Source organism: Callorhinus ursinus, unplaced genomic scaffold, assembly GCF_003265705.2.
Source record: "Callorhinus ursinus isolate GAN/ISIS: 27379988/994484 unplaced genomic scaffold, GSC_fseal_2.0 scaffold107, whole genome shotgun sequence".
Taxonomy (NCBI): Eukaryota; Metazoa; Chordata; class Mammalia; order Carnivora; family Otariidae; genus Callorhinus; species Callorhinus ursinus.
In genome coordinates this window covers 759,392-778,535 of record NW_027397169.1, presented here as the reverse complement: position 1 = coordinate 778,535, position 19,144 = coordinate 759,392, and the positions used below count along the sequence as shown (strand labels likewise).

The window sequence follows — 19,144 nt, the reverse complement described above, 5'->3', positions numbered from 1 at the left end:
CCGGACACAGGACTCGATCTCAGGGCCCTGAGATCATGACCTGAGCGAAAATCAAGAGTTGGATGGTCGATCGACTGAGGCACCCAGGCACCCTGCCCTGGTCCTTTGTGCGGTATGTTCTTTTCTTTTCTGTGTCTGGGTTGTTTCGCTCACAGTTATGTTTTGTGAGATTCATCCAGACCGTTGCATGTAGCCGCAATTCGTATATTGTGATCTCTCATTCACACTCACTGCTATTGACCAGGAATGGACAATTTTTTTTTTTTCTGTAAAGGGCCAGATGGTAGCCGGGTTCACCTTTACAGGGCATAGTCTCTGTCACTGACCTGGGAAAGCAACCTCAGACAATCTATTAAAAAAGTAGGCATGGTTATGCTCCAAGAACACTTATAAATAACTGGGATTTCAATTTCATGTACTTTTCATATGTCACTGTTAAATTTTTTTTCCAATGATTTAAAAATGTACAAACTTTTTGGCAACTCCTCGAAAAGTTAAGCACAGAATTGTCATATGATCCAGCAATCCCACTCCTGGATATACACCCAAGGGAACTGAAAGCAGGGACTCAGAGATGCTCAGAGATGCTCATACATTCCAAGGTTTACAGGGGCATCGTTGACAAGAGATGGAAACAACAAAGTAAGTTGCAACTAACAGATGAATGGATAAACAAAATGTGGTGTGTCCCTACAGTGAAATATTCGCCATAAAAAGGAATAAAGTTCTGCCCCATGCCACAACATGGATGAAGCTTGAAAACACTTATGCTAAGTGAAAGAATACAGACACAAAAGGATAAGTATTGTGTGATTCCACTTACTTGAGGTGTGAACAGGCAAAATCATAGAGACAGAAAGTAGATGGTGGGAGCCAGGGGGTCTGGCAAAGGGGGATAGGGAGTTAGTGTTTCGTGGGGACAGAACTTCAGTTTGGGAAGATGAGGAAGTTCTGGAGATGGTTGGTGGGGACGGTTGCACAACAATGTGAGAGTACTTCATGCCCCTGGACCCTACACTTAAAAAATGGCTAAAATGGGGCACCTGGGTGGCTCAGCCAATTAAGTGTCTGCCTTCGGCTCAGGTCATGATCCCGGGGTTCCAGGATCGAGCCCTGCATCGGGCTCTGCGCTCAGTGGAAAGTCTGCTTCTCCCTCTGCCCTGCCCCACCCCTTGCTATCTCTCTCTGTCCGTCCCAAATAAATAAATAAAATCTTTTTAAGAAATGGTTAAAATGATAAGTTTAATGTGAAATATATTTTGCCACAATTTTAAAAATCCGTTTGTATTCAAAAAAAAAAAAACACCCAAAATGTAAAAACCATTCTTAGCTCATGGGTTGCACAGAAATAGACAGTGGGCCAGATTTGTCCCATGTGCTGCAAGTTTGCCACCATCTGTTACAGATTGTTCCACTGAAGGAAAAAAGAAAACATGATTTCATCCATTCTATTGTTGAGAGGCATTTGGGTATGAACATGGTATGCAGTTCTCACTGCATATTTATTTATTTTGGGGGAGGGTTATTTTGTTCATGCTTATGTTCCCCGCCCCTGCATGCAAACTCCTATTTCTTTGCCTGTCCATGGGACGGGGGCTTCTGGAATCATCCCCCAGGACTACCTCCTGAGAAGGGTGGGCTCTCGAATGGGGGAAACTGTAGCAGGGAAGGGGGCGGGCAGAGCTTCCTACCCCTGGGCCCTTAGAGTCTGCCCTGGGGGCTTCCTCTTGGTCCCGGATGTGGGAGGGGAGGGCCAGGGAGCCAAGACACTCAGCCAAGAGTGGAAGCTCCACATCCAGCAGAAGCCTTAAAGAGGGAGATGTGGCAGGGGCATGAAATCAGTGCCCGAGATTTGGCCTGCTGAGTACGTCCTGAGGGTAAGTGACAGCTGCCCCTGCTCAGCCCAGAACCCCAGCCCGAGGGGGCCTTGGCAAAGCTGGGATGCCAGCCCTGTTCCCCCCCAGGATTCCATATCCCACCTGCTCTGGAGGCTTGACCCTCCCCAGATGAGAAGGGACTGACCTGGCTGTCGGTTCTGTCTTGCAGCACCTGCAGGATGAAGGCTCTTGCCCTCCTCCTCCTCCTTGTCCTGGGGCTGCTGGGGTGTGGCAAGTCTCTGTGTCCAGTGGATGAAGCCATCAATGAGAAGATCCAGGATGGCACCAGATCCTTAAGTGAGGACCCTCACTTCCAACCTCAGCAGGGGCCTCAGAGGGGGCCCTCTAATTCCCGAGATGGAGCAGCCATCAATTCTGCCCCAACCAGAACCAAACCTCCACCCCAAACCCAAGCCAACCCCAGCCCCCATCCAGCTCCATCTTTGGCAGAAGCTCCAAATCCTCCTTCCTCCAAAACCCCTATCTCAAGACAGAACCTGGGAGGTGATGAGCTTCCCATCTCATGGCTCTCCACCAGGGCCTGGCCCACCTGGGCCTTCCTCAGAAGAGTTTTCTTGACCACCTGCCTATCTCCAAACCACCAGGGCCAGGGCCACATGAGAACAGGGGCAGCTTGGTCTCACAGCTTCCTTCTCTCCTCCCTCCCGCAGTTCTTGAGACAATGAGGAACTTTGGCCTGAGCTGCCAGAGCATCACCTCCAGGGGGGACCTGGCCACCTGCCCTGCAGGTGAGTACTGAAGTCCTTTTCCAGGCTCTCGCTTCTGTTCCAGCACCCAGGAACCCCTCCCCCTAAATCCAGCCTCTATTTCTTGAGTCAACTTCCCCAGGATCCTGGTCTGCGGCCCGAGCCTTCTCCCCGCCCCAGCTCCGGGACAGCTTGGGACACAGCCGCCCACGCAATCCGGCTCCCATTCATTCCCTGGTGTTGGAGCCCGCGGCTTCCCCCCGGACCCCCTGGCGGGTAGCCTCCCGCCCGGGGCCAGACTCCCTCCGCTCCGGCCCACAGGCTTCGCCGTCACCGCCTGCACCTGTGGCTCCGCCTGTGGCTCGTGGGACGTGCGCGCCGAGACCACATGCCACTGCCAGTGCGCGGGCATGGACTGGACCGGAGCTCGCTGTTGCCGCGTGCAGATCACCGCCTGAGGTCCCCGGGGTCACGGTGCCGGCTGGGGGGCGTGGCCAGGCCTCGAGGGGGCGGGGTCAGGCCGCTGACGGGGCGTGGCCAGGCCTCGGAGGGGCGGGGCTGGAAATAAACCCTGAGAAGGTGAGGGTCTGGGCGCGGCGCTGTCTTTTGTGGGGGGTGGGAGACTGAGCTGGCGTCTCCGAAAACAGCCGGGCACGCAGACGCTGGAGGGAGGCGGTGGCCGGGCCGCCCGTGACTTTCCTCTGCCCATCCCTCTCCTCCCATGTTGTGCCCCCCTCTCCCCATCTCCGAGAACAAGGCCTCTACTTCCTCTGAGGACACTCCCACCCAAGAATCATGGCCTCCTTCAGGAGGGGGAAGTGCGTGTTACCTTTAAGGCCACCTTGACGGTCACCCTCGGGTCTCTGGCCTTCCAGGAAATCGCTGGGTCATTCTGTCCTAGCCCCTACAATGAGGCTTCACTCGGGGTCTGGGTCTGGATGGGACAGGGACCCCCGCCGCCCCCCCACTCTGCATACACTTCAGGGCCCCAAGCCTCCAGAAGCCCCAGGGTCAAGGCGGACGCCTGGGTCATCTCTCAGCCCAGAGGCCTCAGCTGAGATCCCTCACTCCCCAACCTCATGGAGGGGCCTGCAGGGCACAGGCAAAGCTGGGTCGTGGACAGGAAGGAATCTTCACAGGAGCAAGCTGAGAACTCTTACCGGAGGCCACGAACCACAAGTTTATGTTTTCACACATGCAGCGCAGTTTTGAGTAGTTACAACCTGCAGTACACAGGGGCACATACGCCCTCATGGACACTTGAATATGAAAACGCAGGGCAGGGTACTTGTTTGCCCTTTGGTGTATTCCTGGCACTCAGAAGAGAGCATACCACATAGTAGGTGCTCAGGAAATGTCTGCTGAATAAATAACCACCTTCACACGTGGATACACCATCCAGGTGCACACACTACATGTACACACACGGTACACAACCCAGTTACTATGGTCACACAGGGACACACCATGGCCACAGACACATACATGGGCACAAGAAAGGACCACTGGAACACACAGGCACGGCCATGGAAGGAGGAACATAGACACGTAGATGTGTAAACCTTGGGCAGAGTCTCTTGCTTCTGACATCAAGTCCCCATCCCCGCCTGGACGACATCAGTCCCCATCTGAATTCTGACCTGGAAGACGAGTCACCTGCAACACTTACACAGTTTCCTGGGGGCACAGATCCAGGTGATTCAGGGTCCAGTTCCCTGGGAATCCTAACCCAGGGGTCTTAAAAATCCAGCCCCTGCGAGATGCAGACACAGATTTCAGAACACTTGGTGCCCAGTCTTGAAAGGGACCCCAGACTCAAATGCCCCAGCCCCCAGGAGCTGGAGAACAGGTGATGGGGTAGCATCCTGGTTTTCAAGATGTTTTGGACTCTCCTGCAGGGAGGCAGTGGCGGGGGGGTGGGCGCCCGTGACTTTCTTCTGCCCATCCCTCTCCTCCCATGTTATGCCCCCATCTCTGCCACCCACCCCCTAGGATGGCACAGCCCCCTGTCTGATTCCGGCAGCCATGAGCTGAGATCACAGACTCTCCTCTTGCCCCTGGAGCCCACCCATACCCCAATCCAGAGATTCCCCTCCTAAATCCTCCCTCCTAACCCCATGTGGCCATGGGGTTGAGGTGGGACCACTGAGTCAGAAGTGTGCTGAGGAGCAGAGAGGGTGGGTCTGGAACCTTGCCTGTCCCACCCCCTCACTGATGTGGAGGGGGGGTGCACTCCTTTGTCCCCAGACTGATTGGAATGCCTCTTTATCTCCAAGTCCCGTTCAATTATCCCCCTATGTCTGGACCCCAAAAAGTCCTCTTCAGAGTCCTCAATTCCAGCACAGTCATTCTCCTGTCCCAGAGTGCAGACTTGGACAGGCAAGCCCCCTTCTCAAGCCCCATTTTCTCACTTGCCAACCGCCCAGCCCCCCTGAGGCAGCCAAGAGTTTTTCAGTTGCAAGCGCCACAAACCCCACTGCAGGTTAGCTTGAGCAAAAGTAAAAGGAAGTTTCTGGGGGCACCTGGCTGGCTCAGTCAGTGGGGCGTGCAACTCTTGATCTCGGGGTGTGAGTTTGAGCCCCATGTTGGGTGTAGAGATGACTTAAAAATAAAATCTTTAAAAAAGAAAAAAAAAAGAGGAAGTTTCTGGATATGTAACTGAGAAGCCCAGGGTTAAAGATTCACTTATTTTTTTTAATTTTTTTAAGATTTTATTTATTTACTCGACAGACAGAGAGACAGCACAAGCAGGCAGAGTGGCAGGCAGAGGGAGAGGGAGAAGCAGGCTCTCCGCCGAGCAGGGAGCCGGACGCGGGGCTCGATCCCAGGACCCTGGGATCATGACCTGAGCCGAAGGCAGCCGCCTAACCGACTTGAGCCACCCAGGCGCCCCTCGCTTATTTATTTTAGAGAGAGAGAGTGCGGGGTGGGGAGGGGCAGAGGGGGCAGAGGGAGAGGAAGAGAGAGTCTACACTCAGCACAGAGCCCGATGCAGGGTTCAATCTCACAACTCTGAGATCACGGACCTGAGTCGAAACCAAGAGTTGGACTCTTAACCAACTGCACCAAGAGGCCCAGGGTTAGAATGACAGATTCAAGTATGGGTGGATCTAGCCCTCAAATGACGTCTCCAGGATCCGACTCCCTCTCAGGTCTGCTCTCCTCAATGCTGGCTTCTCTCTCAAGCAAGTTCTCCCCCATCACAGCTCCAAGGTTACATTTTCCCAGTCTGAGAGCCCCAGTGGAGAGAGAGAGAGAGAGAAAAAAAAAAAGAGGAAATGCCTTTTTTCCTGGTTAATGCCCCAAAAGTCGCAGTCCTGAGTTTCATTGGCTGAATCTGGCTCATGTGCCCACCCCTGTGCCAAATCTTAGACTCTGATTGCCTGGGCCTGGATCATGTACCCACTCTAAACCAATCGCTGGTTTATGGTTAGCTGTCCTGGAGACGCATATTCTTTCTTAAAAAAAAAATTGAGGCTGTTACCCCTAAGCCAGCGGCTGGTCGAGAAGCCTCACAGAGCCCTCTCAAGCCACTGTGATTGCTCGCGGGCCTCCAGTTTCACAACTGCTATTTTGTCCAGAGGGCTGGATGCAGCCTGGTCTTCGCTTCAGCCGACCTACAGAAATGTGAAATGCTGTGGCCCCACCCCCTGCACCTGTCCATCACAGCAGAGCCAGCTGCCCATTGTTCCGTCTCCTCTGTGACCGTTACATCAGGAGAGGGTCGAATCTCTCAATTGCGGACTTCTTTCTAAAATCAGAGAAAGGGGGCGCCTGGGTGGCTCAGTTGGTTAAGCGACTGCCTTCGGCTCAGGTCATGATCCTGGAGTTCCCGGATCGAGTCCCGCATCGGGCTCCCCGCTCAGCAAGGAGTCTGCTTCTCCCTCTGACTCTCCCCCCTCTCATGTGCACTCTCTCTCAAATAAACAAAATCTTAAAAAAAAAAAAATCAGAGAGAGGAGTTGACATCGAAACACTGTTAAAGCAAGCAGTCATCCTTGAGCCGACAAGGTCGGCAATAGTTTAGAAAACAGAGCATTATTCTCATCAAAACTTGGGGGACCATTCCAAAGTTATCTCAAATTTAATCATACATTTAAAAGCTAAAACATAGAAAGTCTTTTTAAAGGGCGCCCGGGTGGCTCAGTCAGTTAAGCGTCAGGTCATGATCCGAGGGTCCCAGGACCCAGCCCAGCAGGGGCTCCCCACTGAGCAGGGAGCCCGCTTCTTCTCCCTCTGCCACTTCCCCTCCATCATCTCTCGCTTATGCTCTCTCTGTCAAATAAATAAATAAAATCTTTTTTAAAAAGTCTTTTTAATTATCTTTTACTTATTTTTTCCAAAGGGAGAGAACCATAATGGTCTAGACCAGTGTTGTCCAATATGACAGCCACCAAACACTTGAAATGTCCCGTGAGTGTAAATCACGTTTGATTTTTGAAGATTTAGTACCAAAAAAAGGTACTATATCTCAATTTTTTAGTATCGTCTACACGCTGAAGTGATAATTTTGAGGGTATATTATGTTAAATAAGATGCATGATTAAAATTAACTTAGCCTGTCCCTTTTCGTCTTTTGAAGGTGGTTGCTAGAAATTTTTAAATTAAAGATGTGGTTTACATTATATTTCTACCAGAAGGCACTGTTCTAAACTTAAAGAGAGAATTCCCTACAAACTTTGTCTCATTTTTATCTCCAGTTTTCAAGGTCACAGACACAAAGAGAGCTTGAAGACATCTAGATAGAGAGCAGACATGTGAATGCATGAATATGGATATTTCTCTGGGGCAAACACGTGTAGAAGCCTGCCAATGGGCAAGCCATGTGAATACGTGAGCAGATGTATCACGGTTTCCGGGAGTGTGCATGAGTGTGGGTAGGTGAGCAGATGCGTGGGTGAGAGTGAGTGTTTCCAAGTGTTTCTCTGTCTGGGGACCCAGGGAGAGGGGACATCATGTCCAGGGTTAGGTCAAGGCGTGCATCTGGCTCTGTCCCAGATATGGGTGGAGCTCAAGTCGTTGGCCCCCTTGCCTCATATCTGTTCCTTTCCTCCATGGGGCCTTGAAGAAGTAGAATTTCTTGGGGTGGAGCTGAGGGGTAGGACTGGGGCGGGGGGTAGGAAGATGTGGGAGACCTAGAAATCCTGCCTCCAAAGCCCAGATACCTCAAACCTAGAGGGTGGGACTCCCAGGGGCCTAGATTCTCTCCTGAGAGGGGCAGGGGACAATGTTCATTTGGGTAGACACATACATAGCTTGTGTCCTTTTGTGTCTGTTCGTGACCATCCTTTAAAGTTTTTAAAATTTATTTATATTGAGCATAATTGACTTATAACATTGTGTATGTGTGAGGTGTACAGGTGTTGATTTGAGACATTTGTATATTGCAACATGATGACCGCCATAGCATTAGCTAACAGTTCTGTTGCTGGTTCCTGATCATGCTGGTTCCTGTCTCTGGGTCTATGGGCTTCTCTGCTTGGCCCTCCGTGAGACCGCTGGTCTCCTAAGACTCTCTTGATCTGGGGGGTGGGGTGTGGGGAGGATGCCCCAGGGCTGGAGGGTCCTGGGTCACTGAAAAGAGGAGATTGACCTCTCCTCCTCCTCCCCCCAACCCAGAGATTTCCTCATCTGCCACGACACCTTCCGGTGGGTGGGGATGTGTGTGGGCCAACTGGCAGACTAGGAACCATGGAGTCTGAGGAAATCTACATGAAGCAGGAGTCAAGATGCAGGCAGCAGCCTTCAAAGACAAGAAACAGAGGGCCCCAGCCAATGAGGAAGGTTAGGCACCTCGAGGTGGGGAGGGGAGAGGTCAGGTGGGAGAGATTGGGACGGGAGAGATAAGGGGTTGAAAGTGGGGTCGCAGGGCTCATTCCCCTACCCCAAAATGTATGTGTGCATGTGTATCCCCCAAACGCTCATGCACACCTTCTCCACCCCACCAAGAAGCAGGTCTTGTTTTCCCCATTCCTTATCTTTTATCCCCAGAAATTTGTTGTGTGCAGGGGTTTGGTGAGCCAAGATCTCTGAGCCCCCTTCCTACCCCCACCCCCGCCCCAGAGCTCTGGGCAGGTTTCCACTCTCACTGACCCACCCACAGGTGCAGGTAACCCTGACTATGAGAATATCACCTTGACCTTCAGAAACCAGGAGAAGCTGAAGGGCAGCCATTCATCCCTCAAGAATCAGGGCAAGCAGCCATCTGCCAGCACACACTGCACAGCCTCGGGAGGGGCCCATGGTAGGGCATCATGGGAACCAGGAGCACCATGTGGAGGTCGGGGTCAGGGGTGTGGGGCGTGGTGACATCAGGGCATGTGTGTTACAGTCGAGGGCGGGGGGGGGGTTAGCTTCGCGGGTGGGGATGATGATGTCGGTGGTGTTGGTGTTTGGTGGAAGTGTTGGTGAAAGTCTGGGTGATGGTGATGGTGGAGAGGTGACCACGTAGTGGATCAGGAAGGAACCACCTGGACAGAGCCGATGACAGTGCTGATGAGACCTGCTGCTGGGGACAATGCTAACAATGGTAGGCACTGATGTTGATGGGTGCTGGTGACAGCTACTGTTGACGTTGTGAGTGCTGGTAAAGGGGACGGTAAGGGCAGCATGATGATGACAGCATTAGGGACAACTGGTGGCTCTGGTCAGTGGGCATGTTGGTGGTCACAGTGGCTACGGCATTGGGAAGAGCGGGTGCAGGTGACAGAGTTTCTGACGGTGTTAGAGTCAGTCCAGATGGTTTGGGTGGTGGCGTTGGGCCCTGGAGGTCACCTGTCTTGCCTCTACCCCAGTCCCGACCCTGTCTAGGCCACCCTCAGAATCTGCCCAGGTCCCCTGTTGTCTGCACAGAGCCCTCACGATTCTGTACACCCTCCTCGCCCTGTCCTGCATCATCCTCTTGGCCTTGGTCCTGGCAAAGAGTGAGTAGGGTTTTTCGTTTCGGGGTTGTTGTTGTTGTTGTTTTTTGTTTCTTTGGTAGGGGCTGGGGCAGCGTGGAGGGGGTCCTCAGGAGGTGGGCAGCCCAGTGTTTCCACCCTGTCTCCCTTCTCCCTCGTTCCCCTCCCTTCCCCCACCCTTGTTCCCAGGCCTACAGAACTGGGGGCACCTCAAGGTTTTTCCTGCCTCCCCTGCCCCTCCTCCTGAACAGATTCTGAGATGTCCCAGGAGTTGCTGGTCTTGAAAAGGGAGCTCTGGAATGGTGAGGGTGGGACCTGGGGGAGGCCCACGGGGTCGGGGTGGGGGGGAGGAGAGCAGAGGTGATACGGACATGCCCACTTCATGCCTCAGTCTCCGACTCGGTGCGGGAGTGTCAGGAGGAGCAGAACCGGGGCTGGAGCTCCATCCAGCAGCTCACCAGGGAGGCCAAGCAGGGCATTCACACGGTCGAGAGAAGTGTCCAGTTCGAGGGAGAGAAAATGAAGATGTTATTAACAGGTGCCATTGCAGACCTTCCTTCCCTGGGTGGAATTTGTCTCATGCTGGGTGCTGGGGAATTGGGGGAGGGGACAGCAGGGGTCCCATTCTCCCAGCACACGGTGGGGGGGGGGTGTTTAGAAGCATGATGGATGTCACCCTCTGAGTCACTCAGGGGATATTTAAATGCTGCTAGGAACACCAAGTACGCGGGCTCCGCAGCACCCCAGGCTGGGGGTTGGGCAGGGAGGAGGCTTCCGATAAACATGGGAGCCCTGTGTGAGACCCCACACCAGATTTCTCCTATCCTCCTGCCCCCAGACATGAGCCAAATCAAGAACAAGTTACAGGAAATCTCCAAGGCACTGGAGACGAAGCCAAGCTCATGTAAGTTGGGACTGGGGAGGTAGATGAGGAGGGAGCTACAGACGTGGCCCCAGTTTCCCTCCTGGGGGAGGGATCTGCCTGACCTTGGATCTCCATCCTGCCCAGAGACCTCAGCAAATGAGAAGACATCGAAGGCCCAGCTACCCCTCCCAGTGAAGCTGTCCACGTGTGTGATCATGGTGTGTTGTGAGCCTAATGCATGACACAGTGGGTGGCTGTGTCAGCAAGGACCCCAAAGGTGTGTCAGTGTGAGTGTGGGTGTGGGCGACACGGGTAGCACTGTGAACACGTGTGAGTACCCTGCAGTATGTTGTGTATACGTGTGTCATGGCGGCGCTGTGTGTGGGGCACCCCGTGTATCACTATAATTGTGGGTGTTGTAGTGTGTGCCCTGTGCCGATGTGAGTGTGACTGATTATGCAAACGAGGGGCTTCGGAGCATGTACCCATGTATGTTCCTTTGTTTCTGCACTCACGGTTCGTGATTTGTGAAGATAAAAGCCTATGCAAAAGAATGTGGCTTTTAGATCTCATACTGGAAGCACCTGGGGGGCTTTGGGGACCTGGAGGGGGAGGGCCTGGCAAATGTTGGGGGATGGGGAAAGGCACACAGGGAGCCCGTGGACACGAGGTTGTGTGGGAATGAATGCCCCGAGTCGGTCTTCGGGTGTCCATGAACGTGTACCCAGGGAGTAACCCAGTCTCCGTGCCCAGGAGTGTGTGCCTGAGATGGACAGTGTCTCCCTATGTGCAGGTGGGCCCACAGATATATCTGAGCCCTTAAGCAGGTAGTGCTCCTCAGGGTATATGCCCACTGAGCGTGCAGCCGTGAGTGCACATGCCCCTAAGTGCCCTAGGCCCCTGGTTCGTGGATGCATGTCCCTTTTTTTTTTTTAAAGATTTTATTTTTTGACAGAGAGAGAGACAGCGAGAGACGGAACGCAAGCAGGGGGAGTGGGAGAGGGAGAAGCAGGCTTCCTGCGGAGCAGGGAGCCCGATGCGGGGCTCGATCCCAGGACTCTGGGATCATGACCTGAGCCGAAGGCAGACGCTTAAGGACTGAGCCACCCAGGCGCCCCAGATACATGTCCCTTAAGAGAACATGTACCTGAGTAAACGCACGTGTCCCTAAGACAAGAGAATGTGTGTTTAAGGCATAGGTGTGCCTCTAGGACAAACAGACATGTGTGCCCCTCAGACAGACACGTGGGCCCATCGTCAAATGTGCGCCCCCAACCGGTGACCATCCGCGCTACCGTTTGTCTGAGAGCGAGCCAACCCAAGCGAGCCCGGCCCCCGGCCCCAGGGCCACACCCCTCGGTCGGGCGCCCCGAACACGCACGCCCCCTGGTGGCCGCTCTCTGGAATCTCCGCCAGAGCGCGCGCCCCGCCCACGAGCCCGTCCCGCCGCAGCGCCTGCGCACTCAAGGCCTTTTACGGCGCCGTAAAGCAACTCGGCCAAACCGACGGCAGCAGTAAGCTGGTGAGATTCCGCCCGCCCGCGACCCCTCTCCGCGCCGGGCCTTGTCTGCTGCGGGACCCCCCCAGCCTCCCGCGCGCCTGGGGAATCCCTCGGCGTCCGCGATCCCGGGTCTGTCCGCTTTGGCCCACGCAAAGGGTCCGTGAGGACGGTGGGTCCTACTCCCCGGCCCCCTGTCGGGTCCACGCTGGCGCGGGGGTCTCGGGGCTCCGGCCTTTCCGCGGCTTAGCTTACTGGCTCCCATCGCAGCCCGGTGGGGGGGGGAGGCAACACTCCCCCTCCCATCTCGCGCGCTGGGCCCTCCCCGTGTAGACGGATGCGCACCTGGGGGGCGTCTTGGAGCCCCTGGACTCCCCCCGCGCTGGTCTTCCCATTACTCACGCAGACCTCGTTGGGGGCAGTCCAGCATCCCCCGACCCCTCCGGCCTCTTACCCCTTCCTGCTCAGTGGGAACGGGGTTCTCAGCTCCTTCTCCCGACTCCACCCTTGGCAGCGGCTTCACACAAGAGTGGGCGAGGGTCGGCGGGGGTGAAGAGAGGGGACCCCCCCCCATCCGCTCCTTCTTCCCACCCTCACCGCAGGTTAGCGTCGTGGCGGTCTCAGTGCTTGGTGCACTAGTGGGAGGATCACAGCGCCCCCTCCTGGCTCCCCCAAACCCCGGGTCTCACAGTCCACCTCCTCCACCTTATCTCTCACTGTCCCGCTACCTTTCTGGAGGGCACGGAGGTGGAGGGGTTCCCGGCGCCTTCTCGGCGGCCGCCTCCAGTCTTCCTTACAAACAAAAGCCCATCTGCATCTTCAAGGAGGCGTGCTTCGTGCATGCCAGATGGGCCCTATCAGAGCCCTTTCCTCCTGGCTTGTCCCATGTCTGTCGTCTGTCCGTCCCCCAAGCCCCACACCCTCCCGGCTGTTGGTCTTGACACACCCCACTCCCCTCTCTGGTTTCTTTGGCTTTCCGCAGAGGAGAGGCGGGGAAATTTTTTTCAACTGCAGGAAGTCAGCGCTGTCGCTTCTGGAGGCTTGCGGGGGACAGTGCCCGAGAGACCTCTGACGGCCCCCTCCCCCATGCACTAGTTCTCTAGTTGCTCCCACAGGTGGCAGAGGGGGCACGAAGGAGCTTTTCAGTGGGAGCGATCAGCTGGAACTCGAAGGTTGGGATGGTTTCTGGTCCCCCCCCCTTCTGGTCTCCTTTTCATGTCCTCCCCGCCCAACCCTCTCCTCGGCAAAGGTGTAAAGCTACTTTCCCCATTTCCCTTTACTGGAGGAGGCGTGCTTTACGTGCAGGTGGCTGCCCCCTTTCCTCCCTCTCTTCTTTTCCTACATGGGAGGTCAGCGGTGGAGTACACAAAACGGGTGGAGCGGGGCAGTGCTCCTCCACGATCTCCCTCCCCTGACACGCGGTTCCTTGTGTCCCAGCAGGTCGGCGGCAGCATGGAGGCGCGCTTTACGCGCGGGAAGTCGGCGCTGCTGGAGCGCGCACTGGTGCGGCCCCGCACCGAGGTGAGCCTGAGCGCCTTCGCGCTGCTCTTCTCCGAGCTGGTGCAGCACTGCCAGAGCCGGGTCTTCTCAGTGGCCGAGCTGCAGGCGCGCCTGGCTGCCCTGGGCCGCCAGGTGGGCGCACGCGTTCTGGATGCGCTGGTGGCTCGCGAAAAGGGTGCCCGGCGCGAAACCAAGGTGCTGGGTGCCCTGCTCTTCGTCAAGGGCGCGGTGTGGAAGGCGCTGTTCGGCAAGGAGGCCGACAAGCTGGAGCAGGCCAACGATGACGCCCGCACCTTCTACATCATAGAGCGGGAACCGCTCATCAACACCTACATCTCTGTGCCCAAGGAGAACAGCACACTGAACTGTGCCAGCTTCACCGCGGGCATCGTGGAGGCTGTGCTCACACACAGCGGCTTCCCTGCCAAGGTCACGGCGCACTGGCACAAGGGCACCACGCTCATGATCAAGTTTGAGGAGGCGGTCATAGCCCGAGACCGGGCCCTGGAGGGCCGCTGACCCCCACGGGAGATAAAGAATGCAGAGAGTCGCCCCCTTCCCAAATGTGTCTTGTGTCTTGTGTGGGGGGCCTCGCAGATCCACCTGACACCTTGACCTAGGTGCCTGCCTCAGGCTGGTGAGGGAGGCCAAGACCCAAGCATGTTTATAATACGGGAGCGAGGTGGGGGTGGGCCAGGTTCCCCCACCCAGCCCGGGATTACAGCTGGGGCTGGGGGGAGGCCAGGGGCAGTGTGGGGGGCAGTCTGCAGAAGGAGTTGCGGTGTTAGCTGGAGGTGGGAGAATGCTGCTACTCTCTGGAATCACAATTGGGGGCCAGGGTGGAGAGCTGGGGTGGGGGCTGGGGATCAGGCTAAGAGAGCCTCCTTTAGACGAGAGGCTGGCTTTTTTCTGTAAAGTCCCAGTTAGTGAGTAGTTCATGCCTGGCAGTCTCTGTCCAGCTACCCTGCGGTGTAGACAGCAGTAGGCCAAGGATTGGGTGTGGCTGGGTGCCTAGAAAGCAGGCAGAGTGTGGTGGCTGACCCCTGCGTTAGACCCTTGCTGCTCAAAGTGCATTCCACCACTGGCAGCATCTGCATCTCCTGGGAGCTGGTCAAAGTGTAGACCCTCAGGCCCACCTCATTCATGCCTGCCAACTGCGAGTCTGCATTTTAGCAAGACCCCCGGGGGAGTCCTGTGTACCTTATTTTGAGAAGCAGTGCTCTAGGGCACAGAGTAGGTTGCAACTGGGGTGGCTGGACCCCACCCCCAGAGTTTCAGATTCTGCAGATCCGGGCCGCCTGAAGATTTGCATTTCTAACAAGTTCCCAGGAACTGCTTATGCTCCAGGGGCCACACTTGGAGAGAACTCTGCCTCCAAAGACCTGGGGAAATGGGTGGGCTCACTTCAGAATCATCTGGGTGCCTACAATATTTTGAAGGTAATATCGATGATCTATGAACATATTTATGTTCCTTGTTGATTATTTTTTAAAAGATTTTATATTTATTACAGAGAGCATGCGCATGAGCATGATTAGGGTCAGAGGGAGAGGGAGAGGCAGACTCCCCACTGAGCGGGGAGCCCAACACGGGGCTCAATCCCAGGACCAGAGATCATGACCTGAGCCAAAGGCACATCTTTAATTGACTGAGCCACCCAGGCACGCCTATTTTATTTATTTTTTATTTTTATTAAGGTTTATTTGAGAGCACGTGAGTGCACAAGCAGGGGGAGCAGCAGGCCGAGGGAGAAGCAGGCTCCCCACTGAGCAGGGAGCTCCATGCGGGGCTCGATCCCGGGACCCCAGGATCATGACCTGAGCAGAAGGCAGACGCTTAACTGACAGCCACCCAGGCGTTCCTTTATTTTATTTTTAAAGATTTTATTTTTAAGTAATCACCCAACAGGGGGCTCAAACTCAACAACCCTGATCAGGATTAAGAGTTGGCATGCTCTACCGACCCAGCCAGCCAGGTGCTCTTGTGTGTTTCTTGTTTAAAAAGTAAAATCTGACGCTTAAGGCAGCCGCTCCTTTCCCTTTGGCCCACCACCCTCCCTGAGTTCCTGGTCACTCCTCCTCCCCAACGTAAATCCTGCCACATCTTTTTTTTTGGGGGGGGGGATCTTGTTCAAATTTTCCTTCCTTCCCTTCTCCTCCCAGACTTGAATTTCTTTTTTCTTAAAAAAAAAAAAATTTTTTTTTTAAAGATTTTGTTTGACAGCGAGAGAGGGAACACAAGCAGGGGGAGTGGGAGAGGGAGAAGCAGGCTTCCCGCTGAGCAGGGAGCCCCATGCGGGGCTCGATCCCAGGACCCTGGGACCATGACCTGAGCTGAAGGCAGACGCTTAACGACTGAGCCACCCAGGCGCCCCCTCCCAGACTTGAATCTCAAGTCTGATGTGAAAGACAACTTCAGGTGCCCTCGCCTGGGTCCCCTCACTGTTTACGGAGGGCTTAGGGGTAGGGTGGATGCAGCTTCTCAGTTGCTTTTTGGGATGCCTTGTGGAGGTCGGCATGAGGTGGGGAGAGCCCGGGTGCCAAGTCTGATCAGGGGGCGGTTCCAGTTATTCCAGCAAGGGGTGGGATAGGCTTCAGCACCCAGCAAAGGACTTGAGCATCCACAGCATAGATGGAACTATTGAGCCCCTACCATGTGTAGCACCGGGGATGGTCTTGGGCAGGAAACAGCTGTTGGCTGGGGGGAGGGGAGGGGCCCCAAGGGAGCTGGGGGAGGGGGTGATCAGGGTGGCAGTCTGAATCGGGTGAGGGGGCAGTGTGTAGGAGGCCAACCAGGATTGGAGATTTGAAGTCCAGGAGGGCGGTCCCCGCAGGGCTGGAAGGTGCAGGATTGGAGGAGTGAGCCGGGGCATGCTGGGAAGCCAGGGAGAAGTGCAGGAGTCCGGGTTTAGCCTCCTGAGGTGCCCCCCTGGAGTCCCTGGAGAGTGGCCTCTAGGGCCTGCCGGGTGAGGGGCAGATTGCAGAAGCAAGGGGCAAGGGGCAGGAATGGGCCAGCCAGCTCTGTCCAGGGCCCCAGCAGTGAAGGATGCCAGAGAGGAAGAGAGGGGCTGCTCCCCTAGGGAGGGATGCTGGAGAGCTTGTAGGCTGGGAGAGGGCCCAGGGTCTGTCTCTCCCTGCTGAGGGTGCATAGGGACTTGTGGACAAGGGAGGTGTGAACAATCTGTAGGTTGGGGGGGGAACGGGATGGGGGAGTGGAGTAAGGAAGAGGAACCCAGCACCAGCCCTTGGTGAACCAGGCAGGCGTGATGCCTCCCCTCATTTAATAGACCACGAAGCAGGTTCTGAGAGAAGAGGTCATTTGCCCGTGGATACACATTCATTTTTCCACAGATATTTATGGAACACTTGCTATGGGTCAGGTGCTGGGTCACAGCTGAGAACAAAACAAAAGCTCCCGCTCTCCTGAAGGTCACATTCAAGCCCGGGGGGAGATGAGAGCACACAGGTCAGTGAATGACACATTTTCTTGGAAGGGGAAGACTTTGTGGTGAGAAAGCAGGGTGAGACAAAAGGGATCTGGAGTCAGGGGTGTCATTTTAAGTGGGAGGGAGGGGGAGCCCAGGATAGCCCTCACTGAGGAGCAAGGGGGGAGGGCATGTGCAAAGGCCCTGAGGCAGGGGTGAGCCTCCATGTGTAAGGGCCAGTGTGGAGGCTGGTGTGGGTGCTGGGGTTGGGGGAGGAGAGAGCGGAGGTGAAGCTGGGGAAACAAGGCAAGCTGCGGGGATTCTGCAATCACAAAGCACCCTGTAAGACTTTGGGTTTTGTTTTTTGTTTATTTTTCTCAGAGCCAGAAGGAAACTTCTGGAAGGTGTGGGACAGTGAAGAAGGAGATCGAGGCAAGCTAGGATGAGGGCTACACCAAAGCAGTTGCTGGAGGTGGTGAGCAGTGGGCAGATTCTGCACATGGATTTCCCTGAGGATTTGGGGGTGGGGGGCAGTGAGGGAAACAGGTGCTGAGTGTGACCCCAACGTTGGCCTGAGGGGCAGAGTGGGTAGGCAGTTACGCACTGGCCTGGAGTTCCAAGGGGGATCTGGAGGAGGCAGAAATCGGTGAGCAGTGGGTAGACAACAGGTGACCTAGAGCTAGCTCTAGCCCTGGCCCTTCCTGGCCCCAGGACCCCTGGGTGCCCCTGGAGCGCCCTCCCCAGCCCCCTTGGCCCGGCCCCTGGCTCCCAGGTCCTGGGTGGTCCAGTGTGGGCCTCTCCTCATGGATTCCCCTCCAGGGGGCCTGAGAACCACGTGAGCAGACTGGTTGTTCCTTTTTTAGGCTAGGAATTGGGGGTGGGGTGGGCGGGCGAGGAGTTTAACGCGGTGTGTCCTGCCATCCTGGCCTGCCCCCTCCTCAGCCTCTGGTGCAGGGACTGACCCTGGCCAAGCCTGGGGCTGGTGCCACCTACGCCCCCCGAAACCCGTGCCAGGGCGGGGCCAGCACTTTGGACTGGGTGAGCAGGCCACCCTTGGGCCTGCCGGCATTTGCTGAGTGCCTTCTGTGTACCAGGCCCCAGGGGTGGGGTGGGGGTATGGTCTCCTCCTGACTCCAGCAGACGGTGGGTGGGCCTGACAGAGGAAGCACACCGGGGCCTGAGGCAGCCGCAGGCCACTGCTCCGAGGTGGTCCTCTGAGCACTCGAAGGCAGGGACGTGGGGACAGCCAGCTGGGCTGAGGAGGAAGGGACAGGCCCTCTGGGGAGTTGGCAGGAGCCTGGGGGTGGGTCAACAGCCCTTCTTCCGATTGGGCAGGAGAAAATGTGGCCGGGCCCTCAGCCACAAGTGGTTGAGGGTCCTCAGAGCCCAGCTGTGGGCCTGGCTGTTTCTGTGTCTGGGGCAGGGGAGCGACGCAGGGGTGCACCTGGCAGGTGGGCTGGGGACTGTCAGGGTCTGGGTCTCGGAGCACGTCCCGGTGAACCCCAGGGGGCCGAGGTGGCGGGTGGGCGGTCAGCACGTGGCCAGCCGGTCACACACCCAGCCGTCCAGCCGGCTGCCGCAGAAGGCGTCGTTCCACTCTCCGGAGCCCTGCATCATCACGCAGTCCTCGCCCTGGCCCCCGTTGTTGGGCTCCCCCGGCCGCCAGTTGCTGGAGCAGAAGGATCAGAGAATGGAGGAGGAGGAAGGAGCCCTACTGCCTTCAGCCTCGACACATCCGTCCGAGTCTGGGCCCTGCCCACCCCATCCGTGCGGCCCAGGAGTACCCTCCCCCCACATCCCCTCACCGCCACCTGGGTCTGCCCCCCAAGCCGGTCATTGCAGAGAGGCACCCCCTCTCTGAGTCGGGGCCTCGCCCCCGCCACATTCCCCCTCCTCACCTGTAGTTCAGGGGGCCCTGGTCCATCCAGATAAACTCCCCCTCTCTGTCCAGGTCCCGGAGGCCAATCCAGGTGCCCTTCCTGTTGGCATGTCTGACCAGGAAGTCCTGGGGAGCAGGACAGAACAGGAAGGGCTGGGGAGTTGTGCCCGGGCCCCTCCCACCACATGCAAGAGGTCGAGGTGGGGGTCCACACCCCCCTGCCCACTGAGCCCAGGCCCACCTGCTCCTCTTGGCTGTGGATGCTGACCAGCCGCCCTTGCAGTTTGCTGCAGGCAAACCGGGCCTGGATCCACCTCTTGGGGCCCTCACCGAAGTAGTAGCACTTCCTCTGGAAGTTGACCCACTTCTCGGGGCACATGTTACACAGGGAGCCTGGAGTGGAGGAGAGGCTCAGGGGGGCAGCTGTGGCGGGCACCGTGGTGGGCATCGTGGTGGATGCTGTGGCTGGCGCCGTGGTGGGCACCGTGGTGGATG

At 56.4% G+C, this 19,144-nt stretch overlaps 5 protein-coding genes across 11 annotated transcripts in view; 3 read left to right on the top strand and 2 right to left on the bottom strand.

Annotated features, from left to right (window-relative positions):
* The window catches only part of PCP2 (Purkinje cell protein 2), a 35,915-nt gene extending 23,390 nt beyond the window's left edge, over window positions 1–12,525 (bottom strand). Inside the window, exon 1 of one of the 2 annotated variants that reach the window (XM_025863016.2) lies at window positions 12,301–12,525. The gene's annotated coding sequence lies outside the window, so the exon portion shown is untranslated. Of the gene's footprint in view, window positions 1–2,022; window positions 2,151–12,300 lie in introns of those variants that run through there. The other variant, XM_073889447.1, reaches the window with a different exon arrangement.
* On the top strand, window positions 2,053–3,167 carry RETN (resistin). The gene is made up of 3 exons (XM_025863191.2): window positions 2,053–2,174; window positions 2,549–2,626; window positions 2,906–3,167. Exons 1-3 carry the CDS (start codon window positions 2,057–2,059, stop codon window positions 3,040–3,042), a joined length of 333 nt encoding a protein of 110 aa, XP_025718976.1. The 5' UTR covers window positions 2,053–2,056; the 3' UTR covers window positions 3,043–3,167.
* Window positions 8,064–10,902, top strand: MCEMP1 (mast cell expressed membrane protein 1). Its single transcript, XM_025863185.2, has 7 exons — window positions 8,064–8,368; window positions 8,688–8,828; window positions 9,379–9,507; window positions 9,735–9,785; window positions 9,875–10,021; window positions 10,322–10,387; window positions 10,493–10,902. Coding segments are annotated over exons 1-7 (591 nt in total). The 5' UTR covers window positions 8,064–8,313; the 3' UTR covers window positions 10,495–10,902.
* TRAPPC5 (trafficking protein particle complex subunit 5) lies at window positions 11,751–13,910 on the top strand. Of its 6 annotated transcripts, XM_073889446.1 has the most exons (3): window positions 11,820–12,018; window positions 12,829–13,018; window positions 13,287–13,910. In XM_073889446.1, the coding sequence occupies exon 3, from the start codon at window positions 13,299–13,301 to the stop codon at window positions 13,863–13,865; it is 567 nt and encodes a 188-aa protein (XP_073745547.1). In that variant the 5' UTR covers window positions 11,820–12,018; window positions 12,829–13,018; window positions 13,287–13,298; the 3' UTR covers window positions 13,866–13,910. The 6 variants fall into 6 exon arrangements, with proteins under 6 accessions (XP_025718972.1, XP_025718975.1, XP_073745547.1 ...); XM_025863187.2 differs by lacking the exon at window positions 12,829–13,018 and having other exon boundaries at window positions 11,751–11,870; XM_025863190.2 differs by lacking the exon at window positions 12,829–13,018 and having other exon boundaries at window positions 11,753–11,870; window positions 13,284–13,910.
* A 2,771-nt stretch (window positions 13,911–16,681) lies between these two features.
* FCER2 (Fc epsilon receptor II) overlaps window positions 16,682–19,144 on the bottom strand; it is a 7,060-nt gene continuing 4,597 nt past the window's right edge. Inside the window, exons 8-10 of the mRNA XM_073889445.1 lie at window positions 18,891–19,042; window positions 18,669–18,775; window positions 16,682–18,439 (exon numbers count right to left, since the gene is read on the bottom strand). Of these exons, the coding sequence (XP_073745546.1) occupies window positions 18,301–18,439; window positions 18,669–18,775; window positions 18,891–19,042 (398 nt within the window). The 3' untranslated portion in view covers window positions 16,682–18,300. The remainder of the gene's footprint in view (window positions 18,440–18,668; window positions 18,776–18,890; window positions 19,043–19,144) is intronic.